The following is a 20,593-nucleotide window of genomic DNA, read 5'->3' as shown; positions in this document are numbered from 1 at the left end:
GCATTCAAAATGCAAGAAGAGGCAGTGCCTTAAGAGATGACATTAAAGTGATAAATGGAAGAAGTACAGATTTCAGGCTATATCTTGCTCAGGTTGGTAGAAGGGGCTGAGGAAAACAGATGTGGATGCAGGTGTTTGCACTCAAAGTTTATATCTGAGGCTGAAAGCCTCAAGTAATAATACAGCACATTCACGTTACAAAAAATATTTGTCCACCAGTTGTTGCATCCCTTATCATCCCAATCAGGCATTATTCCCAGTTATGCATCTCTCATGCCTAGTGAAGCAATCAACAACCCAAAAGGATCAGGCTGCCTAGCCTATCTTCTGTTATCCATTTCCTAAAACCCCACATGCGACCACACTTCCTGCACTCATAGGGCAGGAAGGTTCATCACATTTTGACATCGTGACACATTTAAATTGCTTTGATGATGATTAATCACTCCAGATACTGCAAGCAAAACCTTTCTACCCTGACCAAGGGTCAGACGGCATGGACCAGCAGCAAAACAAATAAATATCCATAGAGAATACTAAGAGATGCTTCTTTCACTTCATCTCTGTTGAGATCAGTACTCCGCCTACCATGTACAGTTACTGCAGCTGTTGTCTGCTGATGTCCAGAGTCGCAGGTGTACTCTCCTGAATCATCCAGTTCTAAGTCATAAATGACCAGTTCAGCAGTGGAGCCCTGCTGCTTCATTTCGTATTTCAAACCAGGGTAGAGAGTGATATCGCCTCTCCTCCACTCCACTGGAGCCTTGGGTTTGGTAAGCTCACACCTCAGTGTTGCCATACCACCTTCTTCTGCCTCGGTATTCTGAAGCTCTTGTTTAAAAAGTGCTGGTAGGGCTATAAAATAGAAACATAACTTGGAACATACTGCAGTTGGGGTTTGGGAAAGAGAAAGTAGAAAGAAAATGGAAACACCAAAAGAGCTTATGTGCAGATGGCTCTGAATCTCAAAGCTGTAGATTTAAAGTACAAAGCTATTTCCCCATAGGAGGTAATAGGAATATCTGCAGAACAAGAAGAAATTGATTTCAAGAAGTTACATTTGCCACAAAGGGTATACTAACTTAATCCAATCTGTGATTGAAAAATAGCAGAACATTTTCCCTACTATAAAAGTAGCCAACACGTTTTTCTGATTGCTGAAGATGTGTCCTGAAAACCAGCAGGATTTTTAATAGTTCAGATTCCCTCTTAGGGCAGGCCACTTGCAGGAGAGAGATTACAATTACCCTGAAAGTAAGAGACTGAGAAAATGTATTTAGCTCTGCACAGCAATTCCCATTTTCTACCTGTTCACTCTATCAAGCTGTATGGACCATGCTATTACACACCTTCCTTATGAATCATAGCCAAGTTTTCTCTTAGAGCCAAGTGACACTAACACACAGTTTTATATCCAGGAAAAAAGATATTTTTATATATATTTATGTATATATGGGGTGATTGTTTTACCATTGACTGTCAAAGTGGCTGTTGTCTGCTGATCTCCACACACACATGTATAATCTCCAGTGTCCTCCACATCCAGCTCATGGATAATCAGCTTTGCAACAGCACCATCATGTCTCATTTTATATTTGCTGCTTTCTTTGAGCACCTCCTGCCCTTTCTTCCACTCCACCACTGCAGGTTTAGTCAGCTCACAGTGCAGCGTAGCTGTCCCACTTTCTTCAGCTTCTAGGTCCTTCAGGTCTGTTTTGAATTCTGGAGGCAGTGCTGGAGAGTAAAAGAATTACCACATAGGGCGTGAATATTCCTAAAAAAAACACTGAAGTCCATTGGGAAAGGATGCATGGTGCATTACTGAGCCCTGATCCAGGTTAGTGGAACACAACGGGAAAATCTCCCCCAGCTTCCCTGGACACTGCATCAGGGCAAGGACAGCAAGAAGAACCAGCACAGCTGAGGAGGACAAATACAAATACCAACAAGCAACTATTTGCCCTATTCCAACAGTAGGAAGAAGCACATAAGCTACCTCCAAAGGAACACAAAAGCCCAAGCAAACAGAAAGGGAATCGGAAGAGACCACAGCAATAGAGACTCGGGTAGGTCTAAGGTCTGGAGAACCTTAGTCTCAAGGATTACTTTACCATGCACTGTTATGGCAGCTGTAGTGGTCTCATCTCCACACACACAGGTATAATCTCCAGCGTCATTCAAGTCTAAATCATGAACTACCAGCTTCACGACACAGCCTTCCTGGCTCATGCTGTACTTGTTGCCTGAGGTGAGGATGCGATGGCCCTTCTTCCACTGGACAGGGGCAGATGCCTTGCTGAGCTCACAGTGCAAAGTGGCCGTTCCACCTTCTGCTGCTTCCTTGTTGGTCAGTTCTTCTTGGAAAAATGGAGGCACAGCTGAAGGATGCAGGTAAAATGTATTACAAACTGAGGATATCTCCTGGGGCGGGTGGGAGCACAAAGTGACAGGGTACGGTGAAGGTTATGGAGAGGCACAGCATCAGCAACAAAGAGAGGAAAGAGAAAGGAAAACATCCTAGGGGGAATATATACCTTAATCCTTTTGGTTTGTGCTGGCTTCCTACTAGCATAATTGCAATGTCATCAAGAGATTTACACCTGCTTTCTACCAGTTTCCATATAAGAAGAACCAAGAGCATCATCTGTGAGCTCCTTATTTCACGCATGTGATACTGACTTTCACAAAATTCAGGCCTTTGTAATGTCTTTTCCTTCTCAAAGAGCAGTTCCACTGAGCTCTGAGTGTTGGCACAACTCCTTCCTCATCATTGTTCCTTATCCCTTGAGGTGCCCTTGAAAAGATTCAGCCAGGGCTCACAGATGCCCCTTGAACCCACAGAAAATCTCCAAATGCTGAATCCCAAGCCTGTACTCCTGCCTCAGAGTATACTTTCCCCATTTGCTTAATTCTAGTAACCACTGCAAGTTATGACCCTGAAATTAATTATGTGAACTTCACATATGTCCTTCTATTAACTAGGTGAGATAACAGGATATTCCACCTGTTGGACAGAAGGTTGGATATCTCAGATCTTAAATTTAATGACTCACCCCACAGTCGTGAAGCTAAATTAAAACATCCTACCTAGAAAACCAGACTCGCAGTGCTAACCTATCTCTGTGCATTAGGACAGCTGTTATGGGCACAAAACCCAATGTAAACATACCTCAGCACAGAAGAAATAACTAACACAGACTTATTCTGGATACTGCTTATTATACCCTACATTCAAATGCTAGGCATTGAGAATGCCAGAAAGGAAAGGGAAAGAAAAAGCAGAATTGTGTTTTGGGAAACAAAGACAGGAAAGGAAAGATAAAAGAATAGTGATTTTACATGCTAAGAAAGGAATACCAGAAGGGAAAGATGAAAGGAAAGCAGGTTTATGTTTGAGGAAAGGAAAAGACAAAAGGATGGCACAGAAGAATAGAGAGTGGTATTTTCTAATCAAAGGTCACCAAAGACAGGCAATACTATTTCAAATAAGTGGAACTTCAACTGATAAGGTTGAACAAACTGACATGGAAAATCGAACACCTGCCAGCAGAGGATAGACATTTCTAGTTAGGAAATAAGGGGTCAGGATAGTTTTACCCTTTACTGTTAAGACAGCTGTAGTCTGGTGCTCTCCGCACACACAGGTGTAGTCTCCTGCATCTTCCTCAGCTATTTCATGTATCACCAGCTCTGCCCGGGTCCCTTCCTGCCTCATTTTGTATTTCTTGCTCATTTTGAGAACCCTCTGGTCCTTCTGCCACTCCACTGGAGCAGCCTTGGTGAGCTCGCAGTGCAGGGTGACATCTCCACCTTCTTCTGCTTCCTTGTTCTTTAGCTCTTCCTTAAAGAGTGGTGGCAGAGCTGAAGGATGCAACACGGACAAACGGTCATCAGAAAACCAGAACTGAAATCCTAATTTCTTTTCCATACTTGGGATTATTTCCCTTTACACCTCTCTTTTTCAGCCTATTCTAAACATTAGCTATAGCCTAGTTCAGGAACTCTGCCTTCTTCAGGCAGGGTAAGTAAGTTTTCCTTACCATAAGTGATCAGTTCCCTGACTGTTGTTTGTCATGGTGAAAAAACAATACTGAAAGGGTCAAAAGTGCTCACGAGTAATGCTACTGGGCGCAGTATTTGGAGGCTAGTAGGATGTTGTCATTTTCTCTTTTGTTTTTACCGAAAACTTATAGCCCCATCTGCATGAAAGCAGCCAGAGTTCAAAAGAAAACTGCTTTTAATTTCAAATTGAAATTTGAAGGACCATTATATAGAAGTGGAGAATTTCAAGTTCTCACTATTTCCCATGTTGAAAATTGGGAACCAAAGAATGAAAAAAAATTCAGGAAAAAATTATTAACATTTACCCACAAATGTGCCTCATGCACAACTACTGTTAGCGGTGCAGTACACAGAGAGTACTTCCAGAACATGTCAGAAAAGTCCATCATTCAGGAAAGCTCAGTGAAGGGTCAGGAGTTTTTGGAAAAAGCTGGAGGGACGGAACTGGATCTGTGACCAATTAAGTTCCTTAGAGACAACGGCTGTTTGTCCATTAAAATAGATACTATACTCATTAAGGACACGAGAGGATAATATCAGGCAATGAGATTATTAACATAACACAAGGATGTATTTCTGTATTGGTCTGTTGGAAGCTAGTAGGATAAAGAAGGGGATAACTGCTGATAACCTGTCTCTGTTGCTGTGGGTTTTTTTGTTTGTTTGTTTGTTTATTATTATTATTATTTTTAGTCCCTAACTGTCAAAATAGTCCTTACTCTGCTGATCCCCACACACAGAGGTGCAGACCCTTGCATCCTTCAAACCTAGGTCAGGGGTACTGGCTCTGAACTCTTATCTCTTTCTGCATGCCTTAAAGTATGTGGTACCCTTCCTGCCACTGCCCAGGAGCAGCGGTGGCCAGGTCACACAGCACCAAGACTTCTCCTCCTTCTGCTTCCCCATCCTTCACTTCTCCGAGCAGTGCTGTAGAGCAGGGTGCCTGACAGACCCCTGTCTGCATGTTTTGGAAAAGATTGAAGCTGGCTGAAGTGAACTGTGGAGGTCAGAGGTAAAAGAGCTGGAAAACGTAAATACATAAGAAAAGGGATCCTGAACAGAAAGAAAAATCTCATTCTCCTTTCAAAGGGAAGCAAATTTAACCCCAAAATTTTCCCTGAGCTATTTTTTTCTCAGAAAGAAAAAAAAAATAACACAAGTTATTGAGCAATGGCAGAAACACCTGAATTTCAGAATGATGACTATCTATAATGCTATTTATTAATGTTAATAATGACTTTTTACCATGAACTGTTAAGGTTGCTGTTGTCTTCTGGTCACCACAAACGCAGGTGTAATTTCCAGAATCTTTTACATCTAGGTCACGTATGACCAACTCAGCAGTGGTGTCATGCTGACTCATTTGATATTTGTCACTTGCTTTTAGCACTTTGGACCCTATTTTCCACTGCACTGGAGCTTCTTTGCTTAATTCACAACGCAGAGAAACTGATGCTCCTTCCAAGACTTCTTCATTTTTCAGTTCTTCCTTGAAAACCACTGGCAGAGCTGGGAATGGAAAGTCAATAGACAATGTATTTAAACTAAGACCTCTGCATTTGTGCTTGGCATAATGAACTATTAATTCAAGTTTAAATCTGTCCAAGTCAGATACTTCAGCTGTTGGGTTTACCACTACAATGACCTGGAAAACTAAATCCACCAGTGACAGAGAGAAAAGTGCTTAGCTGAAAGGTCAAAGTACAGTACGTCAAAGGATGGATTCAAAATGCAACTTAAAGAACATACGACACAGTTACCCTCCATGGGAGCAGAACATCTCAGCCTAACAGGATCACTTCCTGGGCAGTGTGACCTTAAATATGCAGCATAGCCATCTGTCTGTAAGATGAAATAGTCCTTTCCTCAGCCCCCTTTTCAGGTATATCAGACAAAATTAAGACGCCAGAACAAAAAGTTCTCCTTTTCTGAATGCAAATTAATCCCTAGGAAAAAGCCTAAAGCTGAGAGGTGAACACTTCATACAGCAGCAGGATGCTGCAAAGAAATAAATAATGGACACTCATCTGCAAGATGAATTTACCATTCACTGTCAGAGAAGCAGTGGTGTGTTGGTCTCCACACACACAGGTGTAATCTCCTGCATCCTGAAGATCTAGCTCACGAATTTCCAGCTCAGCAAGGACATCATCCTGCCGCATGATGTATTTTTCACTTGCTCTGAGTATTTTGTTTCCTTTCTTCCATGACACAGATGCAGCCTTGGTCAGCGCACAGCGCAGAGTGGCTGTTTGGCTTTCCATGGCCTGCAGGTTCTTCAGTTTGTCTTTGAAAAGTGCAGGCAGGGCTGAAGGTCACAAAATGGACAGAGAACATTAAAATGACATGTCAGACAGGTGATGGAGGAGATGAGGAGGTACAGAAAGAGAGAACATTTTAGTGTGGAAAGAGGTTCCTTTCCTCATAATCCTAGGACATTAGATAAACCAACAGATGGAAAAGTAGCCTGGGTGCAACCAGATCTTAAAGACAGCTTACAAATAAATACAAATTCAGCTAGAGATGAACACACAACAAATAGCGATGAGCTGGTAAAGAAATACACAATGGTACAGATATACGGATATAGTTTTTTTTACCATTCACTATCAAGGCAGCTGTTGTCTCCTGTTCTCCACACACACAAGTGTATTCTCCAGCATCTTTCAGTTCTACGTCATGGACGAGCAGCTTCACGACTGTGCCCTCCTGTTTCATTTTGTATTTGTTGCTGGCTTTGAGCAAAGTGCTTCCCTTTCTCCACTCTGCCTGAGCAACTTTGGTCAGCTCGCAGCGCAGAGTGGCCATTCGACCTTCTGTTACTTCCTCATCCTTCAGGCCTTCCTTGATGCGTGCAGGCAGTGCTGAGGATGCAATGACAGCAGGTTAAAAAGGAGCCACAAACACAGCCTCCGGATGAGGGGCAGAGCTGTGATGGGGAAAAGCTAGAGTAACAGGGGGGAGATGTCTTAGGGCCTGGTCTCTATTTCATAAGGGATCAGGTCCTAAAGCCAGTTTGTATGGGGTGTAGGTTTTCCTCTTAGATCATAAAATACAAATTAATTACCATGACATGCAATGTCAGACAAGAACTATGCAGAGATAACAATGGACATGGGAAAAAATAATAATCAAATCAAAAGCTTGAAAATGAGGACATCTAGATGAAAATGGTTATTACCGTGTACTGCTAAGGAAGCTGTGGACTGCTTATCCCCACACACACAGGTGTAATCACCAGCATCACTCTCATCTAGGTTATGGATCACCAGTTCTGCAGTGGCATCCTTCTGCCTCATTTTGTATTTCTCACTAGGTTTGAGTACTCTGTGCCCCTTTTTCCATTCCACTGGAGCAGTCTTGGTCAACTCACAGCGCAGAGTGACTACTTCACCCTCAGTGGCTTCCTCATCTCTTAACTCTTCTTTGAAGAGAGCCGGAAGGGCTGAGAAACAAAGGAGCAAACATTTTCATGACATGCAACTTTTGGCCACCAGAAAATAAGAATTAACCTGATGTTTACCACTATCTGTCCATGCCTCATTATTGACATCAGAACCATTGCACAGAAGGAAGATACCAATTTGTATCACAGCCACAAACAGCAGGAATGGGAAGACTTCATGTATGGCCAAAACTATAACTTCCTTAGTATAATTCAGCCTGGAAGATCGATATAGGAGGTTATACCATCAGAAAAAAAAAAAAAGCTAAAGGAAAAAATGAAAAGGTTTATACATTAAGGATGCCTACAGACTTAGCTTGAAAGTTAGAATGAGGCTGAAGGGCAAAATCACAGACATATAGAAAGGTCTTGGGTAACAATAGAAAGGAAAAAGAAGTAGGATGCCTCCACTGTGAATATATTCTGTAAGATCATCACACCAGGAGGTTCAGGAATATCATAACACCCACCTCTTTTGGAACAAAGAATGGAATCATTTAAAGGATAAGATTGGATGGCTCTGTGGTGGTAAAATGTACTGTGGAAGTAGTAGGATGGGACGATGTCTGTTAAGTCTTTGGAAAGGGGTGGGGACCACTTTTAGATGAAGAATATATATATGAAAGAAACGAAGAGAAGGATCTCCAAGTCCTGACTCCAACCATCAAGAAATAAATATTTGGGAATACAGATGTGGAGGATAATGGGGCAGCCACCAATATGAAGCAGGGGAGCTCGTGGATTTTAGGACAGGCAATGATGGAGCAAAGAAAAGGGAAATTATGTGGGAAAGAAGAAGGCAAGCTTCAATAATTTAAGAATTGTTAATTATGACCAAGTAGAGGCAAATATAAAGACAAGGTTTAAGAGAGCAAAAAGCTTCTTGAAAAAAAAAAAAAACAATATTAAGGGCATAATTACACAGATTATGCGACTACAAGGACCATCAGGGACAGCCTGTCTAAATTGTTAATTCTTCAATGTCCTGAAACTCAGGAGAGCTGTAAAATATGGGTGGTTTAGATCACTGTGAAAGAAATACTACAGAATATAGAGGCAAAATCAGAAAGGTCAGGTTCCCTGCATGTCTCAAGAGGGTCAAGGGTAGTTCCCCGTTCCTGGGCTCTGGCACCTCATGGACAAAGATACTGATATGAAAGAAGGGCTGAAAGGTAATCTGCAAAATGATGCTGATATCAAATGTCTCCAGACACAGATGCACATTCTGTGTAGTTGTATCCAGCAACTGGCTGGTATTCTCTGCTTGCCTTGTAGCACTTGGTTTTATCAAAATATTATCATGCAAATCCCAGAAAATCTGGCCAGTTTGTACTAGAAAGAAACAGAAATAATACAATGATATTCTGTAAGTAGATTAGAAGGAAGAAAAACAACAAGAAACAAGTTGGTATACCTCTCTTTCAGGAATGTAAATTGATACTTGGTGACACAGAGAAAACTGAAGTGTTTACCTCCTTTTTCTTTTTTAATATTAAAGGTTAATGATAGCGAAGAAAATAATAGAAACTCTGACTGGGATAAGGAAAAAAACAGATTAGAGAACATTTAAATAAACTTGATATTCTAAAAAGCACCTTGGTGTGATGACGTGTCCTGAAATACTTAAGGAACAAGCTGAACCAATATCAGACATAAACAGTTGCACTGGAGAAATCCAAGAGAATGGGAGATATTCCAGAAGTACAGAAAATTAGAAATTCAGAGATGGAAAATGTCTCACAGACTGAAATACAGGCACTTAATTCTCACAATGTAAACCAAGAGTCTAAGCTCCCCGGACAGATCCAGACAAACTCAGTGGAGCCAGTGGATCTATCTGCTATCCATCTATCTATCAGTAAACATCTGCTACAAGGTAAACTGGTTGTCTCCCTGGCTTCCACTGACTGAGTTGACTAGATCTCCACTGACAACAACAGGAATTTAGGAATACTCACCAGTTTTACTCATTGAGCTGAATTTCACCCACAGTGCTTGTCTTGAAAAAAGACGGGACAGGGAGAAGCAGAGAGAGGATCCAAAGAATAATGGACATTTTAGCTTAACTTTAATTCTCTGAAAAAAATATTGTAGCAATACACTCGGATTTGCCAAGAGCTATTCTCTTCATGAAGGAGTGGACCAGCGTAATTTTTCTTTAGTTAAATTAGTAAATTTCACTGATCGAAACAGGATATGCTGTACACCTTGATTTTATAAAGCTCTTAAGCTCTTAAATTTTATTAAAGCTCTTATCCTGAAATAATTCTAGGAAGGAAGCACTATCAATTTGAAAACCTGTCAAAAAAAGCAACTAGGATTTACAGTCACAATGAAAGAATGAGTTGAGCAGAGTACTTCAATACTCTGGAGCCCAGTAGCATTCAGCATTTTCTTTAGTGACTCGGACAATGAAATGCAGAGTACTTTTAATAATTTGGCAGGTGATCTCAAGATGGGAAAGGAGAGAAACTGAAAGCAGTTTGTTAAACAGGATTAGGATTAAGATCTTGATGAAGCAGTGGTGAAAAAAATAGGCTGCAATCCAGCAAGAGCAGGCACAAAATACTGTATTTAGGAGCAATCAGCCACACCAACACAGGATAGAGAACAATAGGCAGCAGATCTCCAGAGAGAGGTTTGAGGCTACAAGAGATCACAGCGCAAACACAAATCAAGAAATGCAATTCTGATGTGAATAAAGCAATCATCATAATAGGATGTATAAAATGGAGTGTCATATGCAAGATACATGAAGTCCTTCCATCCTGCTCCAGTCTGGAAAGCCTCAGATGGAGCACTTTAGTCCACTTTTGGCCATCACACTTCTAGAAAGATGTGGATTAACTGAAGATGGTCCAGAAAGTAATAAAGATGAGCCGAAGTCTAGAAAACATGACCTATGAAGAAAGAGTGAAAGGAATGAAGTTACTTAGTCCAGAAAAGAAAATACAGGAGGAGACATGATAAAAAATTTCAAATCTGTAAAGTCACAGAGAGAAAATAATATTTCTCCCTGTCCACGGGACATGGGAAAAGAAGTAAGGATATAAGCCAGCTCAAGAAAGATTTTTGTTGGCATTAGAAAGACCTTTCTAGCAGTAATGACAGCTAGGCAGTAGAATGAGTACCGAGGGGAACTGCAGATTCTTTACCATTAGAGTTTTCAAGTGCAGACTAGATAGGGATGATGACGTGGGGCTTAAGGATGGACTATATGACCTGTAGATGTTCTTTCCAATTCTGTTTTCCACAGCTAAATTGGAAGTGCAAGATTAAACCCATCCTTGCGTTACAGGTAAATATCACGGTGAAAAAGTCTGGGCACTGAAGCAAAGAAAATGACTCATACTGATTTTCCAGGTGAGAAACATGGTTGAAACTGCTTCCTACTGTCCTACATTACTTGTGGAAATAAAGTTCTCCTTTCTTCCAAAGAAAGTTTACAGATGAATTTGACTGAGGACTGTGAAGCACTCTCACACTTCATAATGCTGAGTATTCTGCAATATCAGAATACAAATCTACATGACTTTTAGTTACAGCTATATAAAAAAGTTGAATTGAATCTTTTTTTTTTTTTGCACTATTCATAATAATCTGTCAAATCCTAATGTAACTTGAAATCTAAGATCACTCTGTTTTAACAAGTACAAGTGTGCCTGCTACTCCATCTCCCTAGGTCCAAGTCAGAAGTATGTAAACCGGAACAAAAAATGCAAGCATGTGGAATCCTTCAGCCTTCGGTGTGGTACAAAGCAATACAGCCATGCACCAAAAAGAGCAGGGAGAGGAAAACAGGGAAAGTGTTAGTATAATCCATGGAACTAGAATTCTAGTTAGAATTAGATAAAAATCACAATAAATGAAAATAAATAAATAAACGCATTACAGACAGAATTAATGACGTCAAGATTAGAGAAAGAACTCATTGTGAGTCAGTACTTAGGCTCCCAGAGGAAGACAGGAGAAACACCACACAAAAGTATAATTTCTAATTTCTGTGTTTGTGTGTTTTTGTTTTTCTTTTACCGTGCACTGTCAATGCTGCAGTAGTCTTCTCGTCTCCACACACACAGGTATACTCCCCAGCGTCCTTGACTTCTAAAGCATGGATCAGTAGTTGTGCTGTGGTACCTTCCTGTCTCATAGTATATTTTTCACTTGATTTGAGTACTTTGTGTTTCTTTTTCCACTCCACAGAGGCAGCCCTAGATAGCTCACATTGTAGTGTGGCTGTTCCACCTTCTGTGGCTTCCTCATTCTTCATCTCTTCCTTGAAGTGTGCAGGCAAGGCTGAGGAGTTCAAAATGAAGAGAATGTATGATCATAGTAGCTATCCAAGTGACTACTTATCTGGTCCGTGGACCACATGGGACAAGTAAAACCTTCCCTAATCAAACTGGAATTGATAATCACTTTGAGAAAAATATGATGGTGACTCTGGAAAGTTGGAGAACACCTTTTTCATAAGGCAGAGTTTTTTACTGTGACGTGGTCTGTGGCATGAAATGGAGAAACATACTAGTCCATTTCTTCAGACTCTGCAAGACTGAGTCCTGCCTTACTTTGAGTACTGCTAGCACAATGGAAAACAAAGCCTAACTGCAGTGTCTAAGATCTATTACAACGCAAATCATTACCGAAAAAGTTCATAAATGAAACTATATCTGAAGCATCAATCTCAATTTTCCATGAGATTTATCCTCAGATAATGATCTAGCAGAACTTGACAGTGAAGTTATTCTCAAAGAATGTTTAACACCACATTGAAAACTATGAAAAATAACTCATCACCAAATTCTAATACTGTCAGCTTTGGGATTGTAATATCTTATCAACCAACATCTGACTAATATGACTTTCCTTCTTTAGCAACTACTGCTGCACATGAGCATCAAAGAAGTGACTTGGAACCTAGATGAATAATTGAAATTTTTGCAAGAAACATCTGACCTTTGCCTGGTATTGACCAGTGCATTCAGGACTTTATGTCCATGTCCAACCATACGTAGCTAAATTCAGAAATACGGCTGCAATTTCTAGGCTGATCCTAGCATGTTTTTAAGAAACAGCTGGTCGGAAATAATCTACTTAATTAGTTATATGAGATTTTTACCATTCACTTTTACGGCAGCTGTAGTTTTCTGATCTCCGTAACAGCATGTGTAATCTCCAGCATCTGTCAGCTCTAAGTCACGGATCATCAGCTCAGCAATTGTGCCCTCACATCTTATGGAGAACTTGTCATTTGGCTCTAGGACTCTGTCTCCTTTCCTCCATTCCACAGAAGCTGCAGGCTTGTTCAGTTCACAGCACAAAGTGACTGTACCATTTTCTGTGGCTTCCATGTTCTTCAATTCTTTTTTAAAATGCGGAGGAAGGGCTGAAGATCACAGGTGAAGAGAGAGCACTTTAAAAGTGAGGAAATAATGCATCTTGTCCGCTCCATTGGATTAAAACCCTTTAATCTCTAAAAGTTGTGATTAAAATATATAGCACCCAAGAGACAGACAACAACAATTTTAGGGGCTTCCCTGCCTTATTCTTTGTGACATACTCCTTTCAGCATGTATAAACTGAACTGGAAATCAGGATTGCAGAACTATGACTTCAGTACTGGGATGTATGTTTTAAAGGCATTTTAAGATATAAACAACAGAAAGCTGGCCCCAAGCCTTACATGAGCTTGCACAGCTCTGTCTTAAGATCAGATGAACAATCAAAAGGAATGCTATGTTAATTAGAATTCCAGGCTGCAATGCATCTTTCTCACCTATCTTTCTCAGTTGTTATCATAACAGAGCACCTTCCAATTCTATTCAAGAAAAAGAAGTGAAATCCCAGTGATATGCCTAGAAATCAATTAAAGGAAATACTGAAAGTGCTATTTATGACCAAGGTCATCATTATCTGCTTCCAAACTCGATTAACATGATAGAACAGGGACAGAAAAGACTGTGATGCCATTTATCATTCCCAAGAGACAGACTTTCAGTAAAAGATATTTAAAGTGGTTTACACAGCTATCATAAAAATTTAAAGTAATACATGGAATCAAGACTCATTTGTGATCCTACATGAGTGCCCAGATGACAAAAAATCCCTATTAAATTTATGTATTTTACCATGCACGGTCAGGGATGCACTAGTTGTCTTCTCTCCGCACACACACGTGTAATCTCCCGCATCTTGTTCCTCCAGGTTATGGATAGTCAGCTCAGCAATGGTATCCTTCAGCCTCATTTTGTATTTGTCACTAGGCTTGAGCACCTCTTGCCCTTTCTTCCACTCCACCGGAGTGGATTTGGTTAGCTCACACTGCAGAACAGCTGTCCCGCTTTCTGTGGCTTCCATATTGGCGAGCTCTTTTTTGAACAGTGTAGGCAAAGCTAAGGAACGTAATATAAACAGAGTACATCAAAACCATTGACTGGACCTTGAGGAACCTAGGACTAGATCCTGAGGCTTGTCCTTCACCATCACAGGAAAACAAAACATACAGTCTCTGTAAGCAGTCATCTTGCACTAACTAGAAAACTATTGCAGGGTCTCACAAGGATAATTGCCACAATAACCCACTTCTAAAATTAAATTATGCAGTACACTTGCCATTTCCCTGCTGATTCCAGTGGTCCTCTCTATCCATTTCAGTCCAAATTCATCTATCTTGAACATTAATGACTTGAATTCTGATTGAAAGTCATAGCCCTTGATGCTAGCACTGCTAGCTGGAGATCTTTACATGAAACGACTTTCCTAACACCTTAACTGATGTTTCTTGTTCAGAAAAAAACAGTTATGTAATTTTAGGTGCACCTTTAAGCCATAATTTTCAAGGGCATAAAGGCTCTAATATGAGGAATACAGGTGTTTTTTTCAGCAGCACTCTGCAAGTTGCCTTGTGGTGTGTCACCATAGCAAAAAGGAAGTGACTTGCACAAGGAAGAAAGTGCCAGCTCAGAGGAAGGCAAGAGCAGAAGTACCTTTGACTGGCAGAAAGAAGAGCTAAAAGCATGTAAAAGTGTGCTGAGAAATCTGAGAGAAGAGAGTTTGTCTCCAGCACCTCATCCTTAAGATATACCTCAAATAAAAACATTCCTTTCAGTTACTGGAACTGTATGTCAGCTGCTGCTGCCAGAGGTGTAACCAAAGGTTTTCACTATTCACCATGGCAGAAACAGGATTATATTTTGCCTAACTTCTCTCTAAATCAGGACCTTCAGAGTAATAGCTTGTTGTTGGTGATTTTTGTTCATTTGTTTGTTTTTTGAAAGTGCCATTTCACCAGCACAATGTATCATTGTCCTGCAAAAAAGGATGGTCTTTCTCTCCCAAACAGAGAACAAAAATCTCTTGCTAACCAAGCTCAGCACCCTTAATGAACATTCCTCCAATCCACTGACACCAGTGAGACACAAGGGACAATCCTTCTGAGAACAAGCTATTTGCTAGAGCCCTGGACACTTTTGGCCTTACATACAGCTGCCTTTTCACACTAACAACCTGCAGAAAGGTCTAGGGTAAGAAACTCTCACAACTCTATGCTGCCATAAGGCCATCAGTGTCAAACTGACAACCAGTGGGAGACAGGATGAAATAAAGGCAGCCAGCAAACCAAGAAAAGGCTGCAGAATGAAAACATCAACACGGGTGAGAAAGAGATCTGCCAGAGAAAAGGGGGATCTCTGAAATGCTGCTATCATAGAGGAGAATGTTTTGTTTGTTTGTTTTTTACCATGGACTGTCAGGACAGCTGAGGTCTTCTGGTCTCCACACACACAAGTATATTCTCCGGTATCTTCTACCTCCAGATCTCGGATCAACAGCTCTGCAGAGGTTTCTTCTTGTCTCATCCTATACTTATCACTTGGTTTGAGTGTCTTGTCCCCCTTTTTCCACTCCACTGGGACCCCGACCTTGCTCAGCTCGCAGTGCAGTGTGGCCGTTGCACCATCTGTGGCTTCTCTGTTTTTCAAACCTTCTTTGAAAAACGCAGGCAAAGCTGAGAGACAGCAATATGAGCAGTGAGACGTAACGCTCCAAAGAGTTAAAATTAAACACCGATGTTTAATTTTCCTTTTCCTTCTTATCTTGAATTGGTTTATCAACACAAGAACATAAATTGTCAATAGTTTCTATGAAAAAGTGTGAGGAATGAAATAACTGCGAAAAGATTCAGTGCTTCCAGTAATTCATAGAGATTTTTTTACATGTACTCAGAGTCACAAACCAACAGAAGTAGAAAACCCTTTTTTTTCCTGTGAAATTTCAAAGAAAAAAGCTAATTTGAAATTTCTGAAAAAAATTGGGTTTTCTCATATGAAGTTTTAAAGCATAATGAAAGGAGGATATTTACTATGTTTTCACAAACTTAAGTAAATGAGAAGACATTCTACACTAAAAAATGAAACACCGAAGTTTTATTCTAAATGTCAGTTTGAAATGAAATTGTTCATTTCAATACATGATGGGAAAACAAGCATTTTCACTTCAACTGAAATATTCTTTCAAATATGTCAGTTGCAGTAAAAATCAAGGTTTGCAATGAGCCTGATCATCACTTAGAAAGTACTTAGAAGTACTCCACTTTACACAGTAGAGTAACTGAATACAATGACAACTGGCCTGTATATATAAAAGCACCTTGTTGTCCTAGGAATAGAGTATGGGAATAAGATTCTAGGGAATTAGCCAACCTTTCTGAATGTGATGAAACCTTAACACCACTAAGTCATAGTCCGTTTTAATGGGCTTGAGCATAAGAGGAAGTCTGATAAAGGAGAACCAAAATGATCGACTCTCACTAAAATGGTAGCAGCCATCCTGGTTGCCTATCTTTTCTCAGAGCTTGTATTTTGACACCCCTCCTGTGCCATGCACACCAGCCATGCTGACACCAATAGGAACACTTCATTGACATCAGTGGGCTCTGGGTATGGGCCTGGCAGTAGGAAAGGGGGTAACTAGGTGTCTGCCCAAACAGACAGAGAAAACAAGATAGTTAATTTTAGTATGTGTCTTGTTTTGTTAGTTTTACCATGTACTGTTAGAACTGCCATAGTCTGCTGGTCTCCACACACGCAGGAATAATTTCCAGCATCCGTCGTGTCTAGATTTTGGATTATAAGCTCAGCAACGACACCTTCTCGTTTCATTTTATACTTGTCACTTGATTTGAGGGTCTTGAATCCCTTTTTCCACTCCACATTAGCAGCAGCCTTGTTCAGCTCACAGCGCAGAGAGACACTTTTACCTTCTGTAGCTTCTGCATCTTTCAGTTCTTTGGTGAAAAGAGTGGGTAGGACTGCAGAGTAAATGGAATACAGACACAGCATCAAAGCTGAGAAAGTCTGACCCATGACCTACTGGCTCTCGTCCCTTGTCTCCCTGAACCTGCACGTCACTAAAGTCACAAAACCTTCTTCACACTCCAGGATTGCGTTCCATCTCTAACAATTCACAAGAGATTTTAATTTGCCTTTTTTTTTTTTTTTGTCCTCTCACTTTAAAATTTGTTTTGAAAGCAGTCTTGTTTCTCTATAAACTTGACAAGTCATTTACCCTTTTATGCATCATAAAATTAAAGGGATAAAATTAGAGGTCATACGTCAGTATGACGCCCAGAGCATTTTGTTACCCTGGAGCAAAGGACCAGCTCTACAGAAGGGCTTGTATCATGGCCCTGTCTGTATTTTTATAAATGTAACTCCTTAAGTAAAACACTTGCAAACATGCTGTTGGCTTTCCGCAGACATACAGGATATGTTCTGGGATAATTAAAACAAAATTGGTATAAAAAAAAATAAAAATGTAAAAGGCCTGGGAACAGCAGGAGCATAATAAAGAGTATTTTTTCAGTAAGAATCCTTATGTAGCATTGCATGTTTTTGAAAACTTTTTCCACTTAGCAGTAATGGGTGTAGCAGTTTAAGTAATGAAAGAAAATATTAATCTCACTTTTAGGACAATCCCTATGGGAAAATTTTTAAACAGAAGGTACACGGGACTTGTAGATTGTGTTGAGCTGGGACTTGTACTTCACTTGTCATTTAAACATAGTACAGAGGAAGAAAAATAGCACATCAAGAGGGGATCAGGTGAAGGGTGTGGGAGTGGTGTGCAGAGAGAGAGAGACAGAGGAGAAAAAGAGGGAAAAAATCAGCAAGGGACGGAAATGGAAAGTATACAGAGATCAGATGTAACAGGAGAAAAAGAGGAACAGTTCAGAATTATGCAGGTTTACTTGAGGTGTGTGCCAAAAATTTCTTTTTACCATTTATTGTCAAAGTGGCCGTAGTCTGTTGATCTCCACACACACAGCTGTAATCACCAGCGTCTGTCAAATCCAAATCCCGGATGATCAGCTCTGCAAAGGGGCCTTCCTGCTCTATTTTGTATTTTTCACTTGGTTTGAGGACCTTATTCCCCTTTCTCCACTCAATGGGAGCCGATTTGCTCAGTTTACAGTGCAAAGCAACTGCCTCACCCTCTGTAGCTTCCTTGTTCACCATTTCTTCTTGGAAGAGGATAGGCAAGGCTGAAGGATGCAATACCAACAGAGATGGAATCAGAAATATAACAAAATGATCTGGGCTTTTCTGTGAATTACTGGACTACAGCATACGCATTTAATCAAACGTACTACTACTAGGTGGTTACAGTTGTAAGGGGGAGGAAGATCTCCTGGAGCAGAGAGAAAAAAAAATGGAGAAAACAATATAGAACATTGCTGAGATGTCTCAAAGCTAAAAAAGCACAAGGGAATATTCTCTAACAGGGTGACTCTGGCTCCACAGAGCTACCATAAAACTTCCTCGAAATCACACTGACCAAGCTTCAGACAACCAGCAAACGCTGTCAGACACACTAAATTTGGGGCTTAATGAGAAACATGTGCAGAATGTTTACCATTCACTTTCAAAGTAGCTGTAGTCTTCTGGTCTTCACACACACAGGTGTAATTCCCGGCATCGGTCAAGTCCAGGTCTTGGATTACCAGCTCAGCAAAGCGGCCTTCCCGTCTCATTTTGTATTTGCCATTTGGCATCAGCACCTTTCCGTCCTTCCTCCACTCGACCGAGCTGCCTGCCTTGCTCAGCTCGCACTGCAGCGTGGCCGTTCCACTCTCTGTGGCTTCCTCATTCTTCAGCTCTTTTTTGAAACGGACTGGCAGGGCTGAGAGACGCAGAATGAACAAGGGATCGCAACCCGAGGCCCTGCCCAGCACCTCTGGTCAGAGGCTGAATTGTGAATGATCAAATACTTATCCTCATACCCTTATCTATAATTACACCCTGCCTTTTTTGTGGCTGGTAAAAACCACTCTCTACCAACTGTTTCTGTGGAAATCAAAGTCTCCGATTTGATCTCGATCCCACATACAAAGGACAAACTCATCCTCATCATTAAAAGTAATGAACCCTCCTCAACAGAAAATCCCAATGAATCTTTTCCCATACTAATTCAGGAAAACATACATGCATGTCAGCACCCTTCTCTGGAGAAGGGTCTCTGAGAAGACATTATAACAAACACATGCAATATTGGGCATAATGAAAACAGATCATGGACAGGGATTTGGGAAAGGAGTGACACAGCAACATGAAAAAATGGAAAGATGACAAAAGTAGATACAGGACATAAAGGTAGGTGTTGAAAGAGAATGTACAGAAAGGAGGAGGGAAGGGATGGACAGAAACGTTCCAGAGTTTCATGGGTTATTTCTGACTTTTTACCATTCACTGATAAGGCTGCTGTGGTTTTTTGGCTTCCCACTACACATGTATAGTCTCCAGCATCCTTTGTGTCCACATCATGGATCAGCAGCTCAGCCACTGTGCCCTCTTGTCTCATCCTGTACTTGTTACTTGGCCTGAGAACAGTGTGCCCCTTCCTCCACTCCACGGGGGCCTCTCTGCTCAGCTGGCAGCGCAGGGTGGCTGTCCCACCTTCCAGAGCCTCTAGGCTCTTAAGTTCTTCTTCGATGAGTGCAGAGACAGCTGAGGAATGAAGCATTCTCATTTTACTTTACCCCATATGGGACTTAAAAGACTGAAACAAATTCTCTCAGCACAGCTAATGAACCTTGACTTACCTGCACCTCCAGGACTCTACTTGCACTTACAATAGCATACCATGAGTTTTGGGGAAAAAAGAATTATTTTCCAATAATTAAAATATAAAAATAATTACTTTTCTGCTGCCCAAATGCTGTTGGTCACAAATACATGGAAAACTTGCTCAGTAAGTACAGAACAGAACTGCATATTCTTTCACGAAGCACGTGGCTGAGGCTCTTCTTACCTTAGAGCTCAAGCAAGTGCCTCTGTCTCAAGAAGAAAGCAGAATGGTTATTTCAGAGGCAAGAAAAGATACCTTGATATCAGGTCAAGGACATTCGATTGTTATGTTTTAGTATGAAGTTATTGTCCTAGAAAACAGATAACATAATGGACCCAGCCAGGGCTGCCATTCATTTGTACTGGTCCCTTTTTTTTTCTGAACACTCACTGTAAATGTGCAGGACCATGGCAAGAACAATAACAAATGGTCACAAGCAGGTGTCTTATTCCTACCATGGATTTTGACTTGGGCTGTGGTCTGCTGGTCTCCAGTGTCACAGGTGTATCTTCCCGCATCTTCTGGCTCTGCATTATGAATCACCAGCTCTGCCACTGTTCCCTTCTGCTTCATTTCATATTTGGCACTTGCCTGGAGTGTGGCTTCTCCCTTCTTCCACACCACAGTGGCATCAGCTTTTGTGAGTTCACAGCGCAAAGAGACAGATTTCCCCTCTTCCATTTCCTTGTTCTCCAGGGTTTGTTTAAAAAGGACAGGCACAGCTAGAATACAGAACCAGGGATCAAGACAAGCCCTGTTGTCTCGCTGTACAAATACCCTATGATAGCTGTCACCCCTAGAAAGAGTCCTTTTTCAAAAAAGCAGAGCAGTCCTAGACTTCTAGTCCAACGAATTCCCTGCTTTTGCAGGTCTCTGATACAGTACCTATGCCCTAAATCTCTTGCTTTCTTCTCCAGCATATACTGCTTTTGGAGGCTCTCACTCTTTTTTACTAAAGCTGTT

General features: G+C 40.9%; 1 protein-coding gene across 1 annotated transcript in view; it reads right to left on the bottom strand.

The window, feature by feature from the left end:
* The window catches only part of OBSCN (obscurin, cytoskeletal calmodulin and titin-interacting RhoGEF), a gene marked incomplete at its 5' end in the record, with an annotated part of 184,638 nt that overhangs the window by 91,950 nt on the left and 72,095 nt on the right, over positions 1 to 20,593 (bottom strand). The window contains 17 exons of the mRNA XM_080579536.1: positions 589 to 855; positions 1,471 to 1,734; positions 2,112 to 2,378; positions 3,598 to 3,861; positions 5,308 to 5,571; positions 6,107 to 6,370; positions 6,663 to 6,926; positions 7,244 to 7,507; positions 11,540 to 11,803; positions 12,627 to 12,893; positions 13,636 to 13,899; positions 15,246 to 15,512; positions 16,548 to 16,814; positions 17,784 to 18,047; positions 18,419 to 18,685; positions 19,246 to 19,509; positions 20,086 to 20,352. Of these exons, the coding sequence (XP_080435662.1) occupies positions 589 to 855; positions 1,471 to 1,734; positions 2,112 to 2,378; positions 3,598 to 3,861; positions 5,308 to 5,571; positions 6,107 to 6,370; positions 6,663 to 6,926; positions 7,244 to 7,507; positions 11,540 to 11,803; positions 12,627 to 12,893; positions 13,636 to 13,899; positions 15,246 to 15,512; positions 16,548 to 16,814; positions 17,784 to 18,047; positions 18,419 to 18,685; positions 19,246 to 19,509; positions 20,086 to 20,352 (4,509 nt within the window). The remainder of the gene's footprint in view (positions 1 to 588; positions 856 to 1,470; positions 1,735 to 2,111; positions 2,379 to 3,597; positions 3,862 to 5,307; positions 5,572 to 6,106; positions 6,371 to 6,662; positions 6,927 to 7,243; positions 7,508 to 11,539; positions 11,804 to 12,626; positions 12,894 to 13,635; positions 13,900 to 15,245; positions 15,513 to 16,547; positions 16,815 to 17,783; positions 18,048 to 18,418; positions 18,686 to 19,245; positions 19,510 to 20,085; positions 20,353 to 20,593) is intronic.

Source organism: Anser brachyrhynchus, assembly GCF_964034855.1.
Source record: "Anser brachyrhynchus genome assembly, chromosome: 2".
NCBI classification, from domain to species: domain Eukaryota; kingdom Metazoa; phylum Chordata; class Aves; order Anseriformes; family Anatidae; genus Anser; species Anser brachyrhynchus.
This window is presented reverse-complemented; position numbering and strand designations above follow the sequence as displayed.